Source organism: Diadema antillarum, unplaced genomic scaffold (assembly GCF_040938485.1).
Source record: "Diadema antillarum isolate AM-2024a unplaced genomic scaffold, OU_Dant_1.0 scf00000062, whole genome shotgun sequence".
In the NCBI taxonomy this organism is placed as follows: Eukaryota; Metazoa; Echinodermata; class Echinoidea; order Diadematoida; family Diadematidae; genus Diadema; species Diadema antillarum.
The window spans coordinates 300,648-318,460 of NW_027270951.1; the positions used below are offsets into that span (position 1 = coordinate 300,648).

General features: G+C 36.3%; 1 protein-coding gene across 1 annotated transcript in view; it reads left to right on the top strand.

Moving 5' to 3' along the window:
- LOC139716165 (uncharacterized) overlaps positions 1–17,813 on the top strand; it is a 172,228-nt gene that overhangs the window by 19,612 nt on the left and 134,803 nt on the right. Inside the window, exons 4-6 of the mRNA XM_071627725.1 lie at positions 11,204–11,339; positions 12,885–13,024; positions 14,103–14,236. Of these exons, the coding sequence (XP_071483826.1) occupies positions 11,204–11,339; positions 12,885–13,024; positions 14,103–14,236 (410 nt within the window). The remainder of the gene's footprint in view (positions 1–11,203; positions 11,340–12,884; positions 13,025–14,102; positions 14,237–17,813) is intronic.

The window sequence follows — 17,813 nt, forward strand, 5'->3', positions numbered from 1 at the left end:
AATGAAAACAAGACCCCCATGTCCAACAGTTAGATAGATAGATAGATAGATAGATAGATAGATAGATAGATATAGATATATACACTGTAAAAAATGCGACATGCGACATGTTTATGAACTAAACACAGTGTTAAAAATCTAAACACTTTGTTTAACATCTAAACACCCGGTGTGTATAGCACGTGTAAAGTATTGAGAGTTAAAGTGTTTAGCTTGGAGTGTTTAGTTGGAGTGTTTATTCTGGTCACGCTATGTTAATCTCAATATGTCCATATATATATATGGAGAAGTGTTGGAAATGGTGTGTAAATTGCAATTTCTAGTTTCCTTTTATCACGAGAAAGTGGAAACTGTTACGACATCAAGATGCACTATGAAATAATTCATGTTTTAGGCCTTTCACGGAAATGCCTAATCAATAAGGAAAAAGGATAACCTAAAAATATGTAATACAACTGTAATAAATTTATATTTTGGTTTCGCATGTACAGTCCTATATTCTAACTGCTAGAAAAAAATGGGAATTGCCTTTGTTAATGATTTCGTTCATGGTTTAGGGCATTACCCAAATGTTTGTTGGTTAGGCCTAAACACTTCTACTGTCAGGGTAAACAGACGCGTTTACATTTAGAACGCCTCGTAAACACGTTCTAAACACCGCACATGTTTAACATAAACACTGTGATACTCGTATGCTCTACAAGTCAGCTCAGCGCATGTGACATGACGGCCGCGGCCACAACGCACGCACGCAGTGGTGCCCTGTGCGTGCGCTTCATAGCGCACACTCGTGCTATGCATATCATGACCATAATCAATGCACAATTGGCGGGAAAGGAGATGTGCGCGTATACGTATACGTACCTGTACAGATGGATCTGTCTGATTGGCTGGCTGGTGCTGCGCCCTAGCAGCGTGATGTGCGTAGGCGCGGCCTACACAGTACGTGCGCATTCGTTCTAGGCTTGGTACTTGTTATGCTTGGTACGACTCGCTCGATCGACTGCACTACTACTATACTGCATAAAGCTAAAGGCCAAGGAGCGGATCTAGCTAAGATGGCGTCGAAGCGATCAAGTTCTAGCCTGGCCGGCCTGCATGAAAGCGGTAAGTCTGCTAAGCCTGCTAAGTCGGATAATAACAAGATTTATTGCAAAATTGCCCTCGTTTAATGTAAAACTGTAGTAGGCGTAGAAATAGGCTACGCCCTTAAAGATTTTGCTCGTTTGTTTTAGTTTTCTATTTCTAACAAATCTAACGTTTATAGAACGGGGAACGCTCACTGTAACGTGTTAGTGTTGTTAACGCTTACAATAGGCCTACACTCTACAGATTACCGGTACCGTAGTTATGGGTAAACTCGGCCTAGCGGGTAAACTCACTGTATCTTTTACGAAGTTATGAAGTATCTTTCATGTGAATGACGATGGGTTAGTGACTATATTTTGAGTGAAATTCAGTTTTATTCCCTGTAAATTCTTCATAACTCAACAGGTGGTGAAATTTGAATGTAAAGCCCATCCATTAGGATGTCTTGGAAAGGGATGCCGATGGCACCAAAGTGGGTGACGATGATGTCCTGACGACTGTATAGATTCTGCAAGACATTACCTCTGCTGGCAGAGAACGAGGCATGGTGCAGTCAGCAGAGTGAATCAACTGGGGATAGACGTCTAGTACATCACTGTATACTACCCATGTGGAAAGTGGAAATCAAGTAAGTACTCAAAATTGCAGAGCCTAAATCAATGAATATTTATGGTATAGTAAGGTACCATCTATCGGCAGGGTACCTTCCCATCGGCACCCTGCGTATCATGGCTGTTTGCGTATAGATTCTAGAACGAAAAGGTACGCGCGGGATTAAGTGTCATTAGCTATAAAGACAATAAAAACGAAGAAACGAAAATCAAACTCAAAAACAAACTAACAAACCAAGCTAAAAACGCTCCAATTACACATCCACTCAGTAACGACGCATGGCTGTGAAATTCACGTGTATTTAAGGTGCGATCGCAAGGTACCCTTTTTAGCTGCGCGAAGAAAACGGAACGCACGCACTAAAATTGCGCTATTTTAAAACGGAGATTCATAATCAACGAGACGGTCACGACATTCAAAACTGCAGTATTTATGGCATATTTGAGGTAAGGATTAGGCGAATTTGTGTTATATTTTTAGAATAAACAAGCTACAGATCCTTAGGGTGACGATAGGTGGTACCCCCAATACTACTTAAAGGGCATGTAAATGATTTTCTATAAAATGCAGATTTTAGATGCTTTAAGTTCTTCTGTTTGTTTGTCTGTTTGTTAAATTATTTGTTTGTTTGTTTGTTTGTTTTTTTTTTTGGGGGGGGAGGGGACCTACTCCCGACTCCCGAATCCATTCCATTACCTAAAATAAATATGGAAAATTGATTTATTGCAAATATTGTTGAAAGTGTAAATTACAGATGTGAAAATCTTCACCCAAGAGACAAAGGATACAGTAATGGTCGTAACTCTGCTTGATAGTGATGATGAATAAAAAAGAAGGAACAACAACAACAACAACAAAGACTTGAACTATGTCCAGAAAATTCAGCAAGGTAAGTAAAGACTGACGCAAGACACTAAGTGCTAATGTGACGAAGGGATTCTGTCATTCATTTTAATTATGTGAACTTGCTTATGGATTCAGTCCACTTCTTTGCTACCCAATAATTTTCAGAATCTATGGGAGCAGTTAAGTCCATTGTATTGCAAAGCCAACTGATTTGTTTTCCTTGTGTAATCATTTCTTTTACCAGCACCAGCACGTCGTGGAAGAATTGATCAGGGATCACGCCAAACCTGTCTGGATTAGAATGAAAGATGCATGTGCTTACTTCTATACAACCCGTCTAAAAGTGCAAACATCTGAGGATTACAAGGACATCGCAAGATATACTGATATACAGTATATCTATAGGCCTACATGCCATATGAAAGAAATGAACCATGGATAACAATTTTGAATATTAATGATCTTTTCCCCGCTAGCCATGTGATGTCTCACATCGTCATGATGCACTATTACAGACCTATTAGGAGGCATCCCACCTGTTAGAGCAACCTTTCTATTGTTTTTTTTTTCTTCACTGACAGTGTGCATGTAAACCTGTATACTAGAATACAATACTTAGTAAAGTAAATCATATGGGGTATGATAGTGTTTTGTATGCGATGGGGCTTCAGTTCTCCGTGTGTGTGTATTCGTGTGTATATTACATAATGACGATCGAACCTCTAAAGAAATATGAAGGTAGGGGGCTTATATAATTCAAAGAGGAATTCAATGCTTATTTGATGAAAATTGGTTTTGAAATGGCTGGGATATCCAAAACAAAGCGATTCTATTGTCCTCTGTGCTTACGATAATGGTCACCTGCATTCTTATTGCTCATAGATATGTGTAATTGTCTTTTTTTAACAGCTGGTACGTAAAATTGTAATTTTATCTAATATGTAAAGACACTTGCTCGAAATCGTTTTGCACTATTAAGAAAAACAGTTTCATTCGCTTCATTTTATTCATCAACCAATGTCCTTGTAATTCACTGTTAAGGTATTACTCAAGAACTTTGTTCGATTGGCTGTCTGTTATATTCTTGTGCAAAAAGTAATATAGAAATTAAAACAAATCAAATCAAAATATCTGCCATTTCATTTTTTTTCCCTCAGGTGCTTCCTATACAATCAGCAGATATTGGACGCAAATAAGAGGCCAGTAGTTGTATTTGTTTGGGAATTCTTTGCAATTTTCTTGTAGACCTGATAGGAAATGCAGTATTCGGTAGTTAATATTTTCTTTCTGAGATATTCTTGAAATCCGTCACATGGAGAGAGGTATTAGAAATGTAGTACAACATGTATGGAGAATAGGGAGGAGTCTTGCAACTGACTGACAAATTGGCAAGGGAGGAGTCTTGCTGATCACATTGCGTGTTCATAGTTATGACAGCCTTGCATACCCTCCCGCCTCCAGTTGCAATGCATTATTTTTTTTTTTGTTCATACCCTCTTGTCTTTACCAAAAATTCTGCTGTGTCGAGATTGAAAGTAGCCCTCCATACCATGATTATGTGGAGTATGATTAGACTGATTAGACTCTAATAGACTATTCATGTATACCCATTGGGTTTGACTTCTTTCTCCAAGGTTCTAGCAAGGTACAGTTGTAGAAGTTTTTTCTCACTCACCCCTTGAAATCCACTAACATTCTAATATTTCTCTCAAAATAGCAAAAGTGAAAAATCCATACAGTACTGTTAGCTTACATGTACTTTCAGTGATCGTCGCAGTGAAAAGAACAATATCATGTATGTATTTAAGTTCCATTATTGGTACTGATCAGGGAGTGCAGATGTTCACCACAGGCTAAATACAGTGAAAACATTTTTTTTTTTTTTTTTTTTTTTTTGGGGGGGGGGGGGGGGTCTCTTTATGATGGAGTGCATCATCTACACTCCCTGATCAGTACCAATACGACCATAGTGTTGTGCATGGTATAATTTGCCGTGAGCCTAATCTGGTTCGGGTACCCAAAGCACTTTGCCAATAATTGATGCAATCTTCAAGGTCGGCAGGGATTTGTTCACAGACTGCAGTTATGTTCATGGAGGTGTTACATACATGTCAAGCTTCCGAAGCGTTGAGTTGCAATTCACAATCAACAAGTTTATTAGTTTGTTTTACAATGCTAAGAATTAGTTCTGAATACAGTAGAAAGACGGCAATTCTTGAAAGTAGGCCAAGAATTACATGTGACTGAAAAGTAATTGTTAAATGCAATATTTTTTTTCTCCAAAATGAGTTGTATGCCATTTCCTGCATATACATGTACAAACTTTACTGTGTGTATAGGAGAGAATTTCATTTACGTCTTCGTGTACAGGCCAGTGACTCCCAGGTATCTTGCATTTAACTCAGTATGGTGTCGTATAGCAAAACATGGCAATATCTAAAGGGGAAATCCAGTCCAAATACAAGTTAGTCTGATAAGAAAGAGTAAAATATTAAGAGTTCATTGGTAAAATTTTGATCGAAATCGGATGTAAAATAAGGAAGTTATGACATTTTGAAGTTTCGCTAATTTTTGAGGAAACAGTTCTTGAATGGTTAATATGAATATGCAAATGGCAACGTGGGCATGTCATTCCCTCACAACTTACTTAATTTAACGTTTTTTATTCAAACGCAATTATTCCCGAGGCTCAAGTCCTGATATATCTAACTGATCACTTTCTGAAGTTATTCAACCAGCAATACCATAATGCTTCACATTTCATTAACATAAACATTGAATTTCATCATTTTTTTTTTTGTATACGATCAATGGAAAATTGTGAGGTTATGACAAGGTCAACTCACTCATTTGCATATTCATATCCACTTTTAACTGCTTTGCAGAAATTAGCAAAACTTCAAAATTTTATAACTTCCTTATTTTTCATCCGATTTTATTCAAATTTTTACTGTTAAACTTATAAGATTTTACTCTTTTTTATCGTATTTATTGGACTCGATTTCCCCTTTAAAGGATTTTAACTTATTATTCATCAGATATTGCCCAAGCTTTGACTGATGTTTTGATAACTTGCATTCAGAGAATTGCATTTGACTCTTGTAGCCAAAATGTTTGTGAAAGCTAACCCAGGTCTTCCCTGGTATTATGCGATGTAAGTGTGCTGATGATTTGGTACATCACTGGGTAAATTCTATATAATGTTATGCGTTTATCTCATTCCATGCAAAAGTGGAAACAATCCACTTTACATTAATAATTACATGGGAATTAACATGCATGATGAGTAACATGTCTCATTTAAACACGTAGAAATTAGCATGTATGAATGTATGATGTGTAAACATGTCTCATATAAACACGTGGAAATTACCATGTATGATGTGTAAACATGTCTCATATAAAGACTCAGCATGTATAAGGTGTAAACATGTCTCATATAAACGCTGAGAAATTGCGATGTTTAATATGTAAACATGTCACATGTTTAGTGTATGCAATTTTGTGATCGATCTAAAAATCAGACATGTGTTCTGAGAATAAACACTCAAATGGCAAATAAACATGTCGCAGTGTTTTTAATCTGTCACAGCGAATAAACATGTCGCAGTGTTTACATTGTAAACAGTGCGTCATGTTTATTTTTTGGTGCAGTGTTTAGATCTTAAACATTGTGGGTGATTATGTGACTGTGCGGTGTTTAGTATTTAAACACTGTGAGTGATTATGGTGTAAACGTTTGGTGTTTAGGCTATAAACAGAGCAGGTGTTTAGTTTTTAAACATCAGAACCGTTTAAAACATAAACATGTGTGTGTGATAAACACCTAGGGTGTGCTGAAAATAAACACAGCATGTGTTTAGTTCCTAAACATGTTTAATATATAAACGCGTCGCAGTGTTTTTAAACTGTCACAGAAAAGTGTTTAGTTAGGTGTTTAGAAACTAAACAATTTTTTTACAGTGTAGATAGATAGATATAAATAGATAAATAGATAGATAGATAGATAGATAGATAGATAGATAAATATAGATAGATAGATATAGATATAGATAGATAGATAGATAGATAGACAGGTAGATAGATAGATAGATAGATAGATAGATGGATAGAGGTAGATAGATAAAGAGATAGATAGATACATGATTAGACAGATACATAGATAAATAAATAGATAGATAGATGGATGGATAGAAAGGTAGATAGATAGAAAGAGAGGGGGTTAGAGAGAGGGAAAGAGAGAGAGAGAGATAGAGAAAGAAAACTTGGAGGGGAGAGACGGAAATTTAGAGTCAACGAAGCGAAGAGAAATATTAGGTCAATAGACACTGGGAAAATTCACGAAAATACGCGGAGGCATTGAAAACGTACAATAGAATTCTAGTATCGGGTAAAGTTCAACAAACTAATTCAGAGGTTAGCTACCATGACAAGCATAAAGTGGTGCACTTGCTCTTGAGTAGTTTATTTTCCTGCAGTATTGACACGTAGAGCTATGGAGCTACATACCTTTACACGCATACACACACACACACACACACACACACACACACACACACACACACGGCATCAGACATTTACCATCGTCCACAGCATTACTAACTATACACACAATGTATACGCCATCAGACGCAATCATACATGACTGTATGTACACTCACAATCTCACACAATATAGTTACACACATCAAACACACACAAACACAAATAATTCATAATAGTACTTTAATCACTCGAATACTCACACACACACACACACACACACACACACACACACAGTCACACATACCCATGACACACACCCAACGCACACACTAAAACGTTACTTAGCAGTCACACATCTATACACAGCAGTGAATCAGAATCTGAACCCAAAGTTTTTTTCTTTTCCCCAGCAGAAAGTATAAGTTGCGTTATTCATATCTTGTCCTCCTCCTTTATGCGTAAGCGGGTTAATAGGCCTACTCTAGCAAAAGTGGGAATAAATTCACTTGTTACAGGTTTCCTCCACTAAAGCTATTCATAGCAATGAACTTCTAAATAATATGAGACACCATCAAATCCTTCATGAGGTGTATATACCTCAGCACACATTTGGGGCTCTACAACACTTATAGTCTCGATCTATTCATTTGGAAACTAAAAAAACTCTGCGTCTATTGTTATGGTCTGCGTTTCTTTCCTTTTTCTTCCCATGACCTCACAGCATGAAAAGAGATTGGAAAATTTGCGGGAAAAAAAAACAATTTCCAGATTCAAGCGACTGTAATATACGTTCAACGGAAAGCAAGGGAACCAGAACCCAGACACACTTGTATAGCGTGGGATCTCTAATCATATTCTTTAGTCTCCCTGTATCATAATCGTCTGAACTTACTTTTTTTCAAAAATGCCAATTTCATTTACGTAAATGTTGTAATCACTACAAATATGAATTTACTTGAAAGGCACGAAACTGAAATTGCACACTAGATTACGGAGGTAACGTAGCATGCCGCGTATTAAATGGCGTAGCATGTCATTTTAGATCGAATTGGTTGAACTATCTACTGGTATATACAAAATGTTTGTATTAGAAACGTCTGATTCCCTCGGCTTGCTCTGCACACTATTAATCATCTTACCTCGAAAACATATGAAAAAATCACACAAAGCACACGAACAACAACATGGGAAATTGGTAAAGTTCATTTTCGAGGAAGGACAAGAAACAAATTGCAGCTCAAAACTGCAAGCGACGTCCCGTGATTTCGGGATACAGGTTTATGGTGTTTATGACTCGGTTCACTGGAGTTTTTGCGCAGACAATGACCAGTGCTAGTGGTTACAAGGCATAGTACGGTCTTGTATGTAAATATTTGATTAAAAATGTATTTTCTGTGACATGGAAATGCACCTGACCTATATTTCGTTCAATAGGCCAAGACAATAACGTATACTTTAACAGAACTCACTATAATATACATTGCAGGAATAATATACGTTTCTTAAATATCAGATTAGTCTGAAATCAGTAATCTATAGATATTTCAATGATCTTTGAGAGCAAAAATCAAAACAAAAACAAAACACAGTTTTTGAACAAATCTGTGCGATGTTTTTCCTCAGTCTTTCATCGAGTGTGCCACTAATTTTTCTACCTTCGCCATATCCACATAGATTACTTCACTGCAAAAAGTCCGGTGTTAAATAGTGAACACCGAGCTGGTGTTAAATTTTCGGTGCTCATTTATGGTGTTAAATTAACACCTCCGGGTGTCATTTCCAAATTTTAAACTGTTTTTTTGAAGAGTTTCTTAGTAACTGCACTTCTTGTTGATTTTTAATTTAAACAAGACGATCAAGAATTTTACATTAAAATACTAGATTTTTGAAAAAATGTGAAAATAAAATTACACCAAAGTAACACCAGCTGATGTGGTCTCTAATCGAAGCTGGACGGGTGTTAAACCATTGATATTAACACCAACAAATATTAAATCAACACCATGTGTTGTCATTTTTTAATTAACACCAGTACAGTGTCAAAATAACGCCAGGCACAGTGTCAAATTAACACCACGAAGTGTCAGGTGAACACTTTTCAACACCATCACAGTGCATTTTTAACACCTGTGGGTGTGGTCCTTTATTGAAGTTTCATCGGTGCTAGATTTAACACCCGTGGTGTTAAATCTAACACCGATGTTTTACAGTGTTGAATCTCCTTTACGTGTTTTGGATAGTGATAGTGGAGTTAAACTTACCCTTTAAAGCTACTGTGTAACACTAGGAGCCCGTATCTGAAAAAAAAATCGAATTATCACAGTTGATGCAAATAGTTCAGTTGTGTCACAAAGCACCCTACCGTACAAAAAAATGGCCATAAAACTAGTCACACAGATATAAGGAGGTTTCATCAATTTCTCAATAAAAGCATACAGACTGTAGACGGGTTATTCTAGAAATAGTTATAAAACTTTTGCTCACGTTTTGTGTATTTAACAATAGTTGACATTGATTTTACTGATTTAGATTTTTATGTTGATGATTTCCATCCCTAACTCATTACATATCGTCGGTTGAGAATGATAAGGGCGTTAAGTGACCACAAAACCCATAGTGTTCGAGAAGACTTAAAGCTCTTCTCATTCTCAACAGACGATATTAGAACTATTTTGAAGCACTACAAAATAACGCTGTTTTTTTTTCATCTGCAAAATGTTCCCAAGGGGCTTTAACTCATGCATGATTCCGGAATTGAACGCACTTTTCTTTTCTTTTTTTCCTTTGGTTAACTCAACAAATCTTTTTGCAGTTTGTGACAGACCACTTCAACAACGCACTCAAATCTTGAACATGAATTTGTCCTGCTCAAAGGTTAGGGGCCTGTTCTACATTGCATTCTAAGGCTCACCACCCATGCATGCACGACTTCCAGCGAGTCTGGGCCCCAAGACTTATGCGTGACTTGTCAAGTCCAGGGACATCCAATATTTGCGAAAAGCAAATTTCAAGATTGGGAAGACAAATATTTTACAGTGAAACTGAAAGCTCACGATGGGGAGGGGTAACCATTGTTATCAATGTAATAACTGCAATGTTTCCCCTTTCAAGCACTATACTTCGTTGCAGAAAAAGTGTTTCTGCATTTTGGCAAACAAACAACAGACTATGTTGCGAGGCGGTATGGCTATCCCTATAGAAGAGTTCAATATGTTATAGCCAGGGATACCTATCGAGTGTTTTTCATGAAAATGTTGGGACAATTATTCTCCCATGTAACGAGATCTCGTTGAAGCGACTATAACGAGGTCTGAACACCAGCGTGATTGCAAGAACAAGAATTATCACAGTTTATTGCGTTTGCGACGCCAGCTAAATGACATGCACTTCCTAAGTAAATTGAACCTCGATTCTCAGACGACTGCTTCATATTGGGCATCTTATATAGTGATCAGAGACAAAAACACAACTGATTTTTACAATGTTATTCAAAGTAGCTCTATACTATGATACACATAAACCCGGCAGTTAAAGTGTAGTCACACATCGTAGCACTGGGGCCAAGACAACCTCTTTGTACAAGCATATTTTTTTTTAAAGTGTACACGAAATGGCGAAGAAATGCGAAAGTATACAAAGAATGTTCTTAATTCCAAGCACTTTTTATCTGGGAGACTTAGGCCTACGGCCTATGTTTTCCTCTCTAACATCTTTATGTATATACCATCTCGATTTTGTGTACATTCAATTCACCCATTGCTGTTATAATCCCTCTAGAAAAGCCGGAGTCATGTTCTGTCTACATAAAAGCCAGTTAGGGCCTACTTACAAAAAAAAAAATGAGTTTCACGTTCATGCACAATTAATTTTTATAGAGCATGGTATAAAGAATAAATTCAAAACACACACACATATACACACACATACACACACACACACACAGCATATTTAAAGATGAAGACGATTAAAGTGTACTGCAACAGCAATAACGATATAAAATACTCCTATATACCAAAATTGATAACACATAAATAAAGTTATGAAGTTATAACTTTTTACAACATTGACTAAATCCATGTTGCCATTTTGCCATTCTGCCACACTATCATATCCTTCTCTTTTTTTTCATGAAATTACTGTAAATTTGTTCCATTATCTCCCTCCCATACAGGTCACTATAACCCGCAGGCTCTCCCCAGTGTAGGGACAGTCGACTTTATGCAGTCGATGATGTGTGACATCGAGTCTTCGTGTCGATCGGAAAATATCGTCCCGCGGTCAAACGAACCGCCCGTCTTCGGCGCAAGGTATGTATAGGGCGGGCGGCTGCCGCAGTTCCTTATTCCGAAGGTTCACCAATCTGAAATAAATTGAAACAAGGTTTAATTGTTATCTCAGAGGTTTGCTAAAAAAAAAAAAAAATGAAATGAGGTTCGTTTTTTCCCCCGAAAGTAACTAATGTTTGCTATTAAGGCGTAATTCCGAAGGTTTGTATGTGGTAGGCACTTCGTTTTCACTTTCAACGAACTTTACTAATAATTGAACCGCTGAAAATGGAAACTTTTTTCATTTTTGGGTTAACGAACATTTGGAGTCGTGCAGGATGGCCTCTTAATTTGACCACTTTTATTAGCAAATCTCATCCATTCAGCGAGATATTCATTGTTCCTTTATGATATTGGTATAATACACTCAAACTCAAACTCGGAAAAAGTGTATTTTTTCATTGTTGTCTTTAAATTTCATGTGCTCAGTCATGCATGACATTTTGTTAACATAATTAGGTATCATTGGAAAGAGGAAGAGTTCCCCTTCCTCGCAACATATTGCGCTCTCCATAGCTGACAATTATGAAATAGTAGCCCTCCATAATCTTTTCTTCTTCTTTATTGATACGCATGCACTCTCTGTATGATAACGACAATCTCTGCGATAACATACTATAGTAAATGTACTGTTTTAAGCTGCTTCCTTCGCTGTTTTTTTTATAGAATATTTAATTCTTCATCAATGGGAAACATAATATACAAACAAATTTATACAAAATTCTCTGGACCAATTTCATAATCCTTTACATCAATGAATACAAAATTTATACCAAAACTTTACATCAGTTTAATATGTTTTGATACACTCTGATACATTTTTTTTTTCACAATCCATATACACAATCCATATATAAACGTCTCTTCTTTTCTAATTTTACACTACTAATCCCTCATTCTCTTAACAATTTTATTCTTTCATTACATTATAAATTCTATTAACTAAATCACTTACCCCAAAAATAATTTCTTTTCAGCTTTCATTCAATCCAACCTAAAATATCAATATCCATTGATTGAAGTTTATTGTAAAAAAAAACAACAACAACAACCCCGCCCTTCGCAACCCCTCCACCACTCTATACCCCCGTCCTTTCTCCCTCTCACTACCCCACCCCCATTCCCCCCCTTCCAAAACCCCCATCACAACAAAACCTCAAAGGCAACTGAAACCTGTGTGTCCTGATTTACATTATAACACATTACAATACGAGTGCGTGGAAAAGGCATTTCCTGGTGGATGTGCAGCATATTCTCAATTCTTTTTCCAGTTTTCCCACTTTTGTAAATGTATTGACAACGTATTACGTATAACTGCTAACTTTTCTTGGAACTTCTAACATATTCTGCTCTATATTCCGTTGGGGGTGTCTTATTTTTCCTTCCTAAAAAAAAAGGCAAACTGAAAAGCTGTGCAATGTGATGATCGATACTAATTTTATGTGCTACTTGGATACTATCGAATTTGCGGGAAGTTTGATTTCGGTGTGCTATCATGTGTTTTGTTTGTGTATTCCTCTCTTGAAGTATCGGGACTCTTCTTGATGATTTAAGTCCATTGCTGGAAAATGGATCGACCATCGAGAGCTTTCAGTCATTACCAAGCGCTCTAGCCCCACTAGTGAATCTCACTGAGACGCTCGAAGAAACTTTAGAACTGATTCGTGGTGAGTTGAAAGCTGTTGTTTTGTTTGTCGTCGTTTGTTATTACTCTAGTCCCATTCGTTCATTTTTTTGTTAGTCATTGACCACAGCCGTTGTCTACGCTGAGTCGAGCTACAATTTAGTGAGTCTGGAGATAGAGGGAGAGACAGTTATACGTTTTAACGGGGGTATCTAGCCACATCTGAACTCAAGTCATGATTTTCACTTCTGTTTTAGTGAATGGTCTATTGAAAGTTTATAATTAGTGTTCTATTATGTGGGCCTTATTTCCTAGCTCATTCAGTGGGTCACGGGAAGCACTGTTTATTATTATTGGCAGGGCGAGAACTGATGGAGGGGGGGGGGGGGGGGGGGGACACAAGACCAATCTTATCACATCAGTGATTGTGTCACCACTTGACTGCACTCTAGTGTTCACATGATTAGGTTACAATTTTGTTAATGCTCTCATATTCTGAATTGGGTTGGACAGTTATTTTGATATCACATATTGAATCAATTGTTTTTGTTTTGTTTTATGTTTGCTTTGTACCGGTATGTGATATATAATTATGTGTCTTTATGTGTCTTTTTATTGTGTACTGCTGAAATGATGGTGAATAAAATGAAAACTGAACTGGACTGGTTAGGCCTACTAGACAAAAAAACAAAACAAAAACAAAACAAACAATTTAGTAGGCCAACACCTATGACCAGACATGGTTGGTAAAAAACCTGCACCAAGCTTCAACTTCCTGTGTCAAACATTTACTAAATACCCAAGCCTAGGTTTTACAGGTAGTCTGACTAATACTAGCAGGCAGTCAGATTTTGGATGGCAATGATTTGGGAAATTGAAAAATTGATTTGATATTATTATTATTATTATTATTGTTATTATTATTATTATTATTATTATTATTATGATTATTATGTTATTATTATTAATATTAATATTATTATTATTTTATCTGCAAGGTTTATTTAGAGTCTAAACAGTATTTATGGTCATGTGAAAAGTATTATGCAATGTTGATGACACTTCATTGAGTTTTATCCTATATCATGCTGTTTTTTTATCATTCTGTCCTTTTCATCCAGAGCAAAATTTTTATGTCAAAGACTTCTTGCTAAATGAAACGAGACTAAAGGAGGAGATTTCCAATAAGATATCCAGGGAAAATGCTGGAGAGATCATTGGATCCTTGTTGGAAGCAAGAATTGACCTCTTAGAGGTAGGTTCTATTTTCTTTTTAACACATTCATGCATGGCTTCATAGTTCATAAACAATTTGAATAATATATACCTTGAAAAGAAAAAAAAAACATCTAGAAAATCTGAAGTAGGCTATTCCACTCATATACTACAGCTATACCATCCTTCCTTATAGAATTTTCAACTGATTTGTGTCTTTTAAGCACTGGATGTTCAAAGGAAGAATCTATTGATACAAAGTGCAAGATGAAAGTTTATTTGCATATCACTTGAATAGACAGGCCTGCAACAAATGTTTTATAATGGACCAGTTTATCATTAAATATGCCTTTTTGATGTAGTTTAGAATCATTAAAACATATTTTTTGTCTTTCTTGAATGAGGACACCATCACATTTTATTCACTCAACTTATTTTCATATCATTTGAACCAATAACCTTCAAATGAACATAAGAAGACTGCAAGTAAATTGGATAAAGAATTGTGCTCAATTGTCATATTGTTTGGTTTGAAGTTTTTAAACTACACTGTATAGAAAGCAAACTTGCTCAATTACCAAACTGCAGTTTTTAAACCTAAGACTAGCAGGCAAACACCAGTTCTTTTCACCTTCCACTGCCCCATCTCTATCCCCTTTTTAATTAGTTGTGAAATCATGTACTTTCATGCTAGTATACTTGAATGAAAAAAAAAGAAGAAGAAAATGTATGTCATTTTGATATGCTCATATTTTGTAATTATGATACTCTGCAGTAGACTTTGAAAAAGAAAATAATGACAAAACACTTCTGCACCGAGGACCCCCATGTTGTTGCAATCCATCTTCTAGTATGCAAAATAGCCCTGTGTTTGCTTCAGCATCTGTTTATACACTGTACAGTGTAGATGTGTAGAAGGATGGATGGAAAGTTACGCTTGCTGAACAGCATTTTTTTTTTTATTAGAAAAGTATGGAGGCTTGTTGCAAGGCAATGTATTGAGATCCCAGCAACGCTGTTATAGCGTTTCCTAGAAATAAGTTGACAACTAGGCTACAATATTGCCATTTTATCCACTCCTAGCTAGGAAATAAAGAGTACAATTTATTCATTATACAAATTGAATTATTATTTGGCATTCTGTAGGTTAAAAAGTATAAAGTCTGCACTTAGTAATAATGGCTAAACTTCTAATTTTCATGTGATAAAGTAATTCCAGCAAAGATGGAAAAAATGAGCTAAAGCATAGTGCTAAATGGATACAGTATCTTTTCACTGGATCTCTGTATTCTGTATGTACATGTGTATGAATTGGGAAGTTATTGAAAAGATCATTGACCATATAGGGGTTCACTGGTATTAGGGTCAGCCTATCTTTTAGTGAGGTGCAAGTCCATAAACTTAGCAGGTGGTTCCTCCTTTGAAGTTATTTTCATCAGCAGCTTTGATTTATTGCTCCTTGGTAATGAACTAGCAGTAAAAGCAGTGTGATGATTATTTACCCTTGGAATCAGACAACAATGAACGGGGCAAATATGTACACTCTATGGCCATTATTGTGAGAATTCAAAAGACGTTTGGTGCAAATAACTGGGCTTTGTTGATTCTAGCCTATCCAGAAAGGGTTGACCAAACCAGTGCACTTGACCTTTGAGCTCCCGTCTCGGCAGTAGAAAGGAGTTGGACCCTCATTACCCAATGAGAACTGGTCCCAGTCATGCATGTACACTTTTTATATAGTGTGTATGACATGTTCTATGTAACAGTCAGACAAAAATTAGTATGTACCATATTTGACTAAATCATCAGTGGAGCCTGATAAAGATTCTGAACAGGGATTTCCTGTGTATTTGAATATTCTAAATTTGTCACCTTTTTTACTTAATGTGCCCCACTTTATCTGAAAAAAAAAGAGAGTCAAGGACCTAAAAATAGCCGCAGATGCAGTGAAGAAATCAGAGAATTAATACCGTTGGTAAACACTGTTTTAAGGAAAGCAATTTTTTTCGGTGTCAGTGCCTTCAAATATGCTGTTAAAGATTTGATAGGGAATTAACTACTTTTCTGTGGTCAATAGAGAACAATATGTGAAAATCAAACAGTTTCAGAATATAAACTATTAAAGACTTTGACCTTTTTATAGGAAACATAAACTCTCTTAATACAATTAGCAAACCTCCACTTTTGTTAGCCAAAATCACCTTTTTTAGAGTATCGAAGGCAATTTATAGAATAAATCTGTTAATAGATCACGAATTGCATTCAGTAGGTTTAACCAGTGTGAATTTATGACAAAGCCAAATGAATGTAGTTGCCTAGTCTTACACTTTGCACAGTGGTAGGTTATTAACTCTTATTTGCTCATAGACGTTTGATTTGTATCATCCTTCAATGTCTATTTGCTGCTACTTCATAGAAAGCATTACCAATCTTGCTATTTATAAACGCAAGGTTCAAGCACCCACAGTTCCCTTCTTTAAAGCTGAATTATGTATTTTTCTATATTATATGTTTCATCACATCTCATTTAAAGCTCTGCATTCATACTTGATAAGAATGGACAGATGCCACAATGTCTATGATACCCTTTCTCATTTCTTCTTCTTCCATGCATCATTAAACTGGTTTCTCCTTAAATGTTGACAATAGTTCAGAAAGTACCACAAATTGTAGGGAATTACACCACCTAGATGAATCATACTGCATCAAATGCTTGATTTGTCATTTTTCAAGCACCAAGAGAGTACTTCCCTGCAAATTCTAGCAAATTTTCTCTTGTAGCAATCTTCCCATTCTGTCTGCAAACAAAGAATTCCTTTGCAACTGATTGACAAATTGCCCTACATCGATGTAAATAAGCTCTGAATTGATCAGTGTTTTAGTTGTAGCCATAATAAAGAAATCATGTGCATACTTGTACTCGAGCAGGATTTGAACCTATGACTTCCTGATCTCCGGACAGGCATCAGCGCTGCTAGACCAACGAGCTTCCGCCTGACAGCACATGTTGGTTCTAATCCATATAGTATCAATCAATTCAGTGATGATCAATTCAGTTCTTATGTAAAATTTACGTCGATGTAAGGCAATTTGTCAATCAGTTGCATTTAAAACATCTTCATGGAAGAGTTTCATGAATTTGAAAGTATTCCTTTGCTGCACATTGCCTGAGTGTATTTTTCTTTCAATAGAAGCTACATTCCAACAATGAAAAAAAAAAAGTAAAATCAGATAGGCACCCCCTATTGTCAAATGAGAAGCAGAAGGACAAGGAGTCAAATGAAGTTTTTTTCTGCTTTTCAATTGGCAATATCCTTGTTGTGTATGCTTCACCTTCAAGACTATTGCTTTTCATCTTTTATCTTTTTTTTTTTTTCACTGCTGTACATTCAACTCGCAGTTCTTTGCAGAAGCTGTTAGTCAGCCTCTTTTGGAGGCGGAGCTTGATGTCGTCAAGGTAATTTCATAATTGTTCCTCTTCAGGTCTGTCTCCTAACCATGCTCTCTTGCCTTCTGTTGTTTCTAGCGACATGTATTAGCCAGTGATAAGAAAATGTAATCCACTCAATTTTTGATAGAAAAACAAATAGTAATTGCTCTGATGACAATTTCCTGAT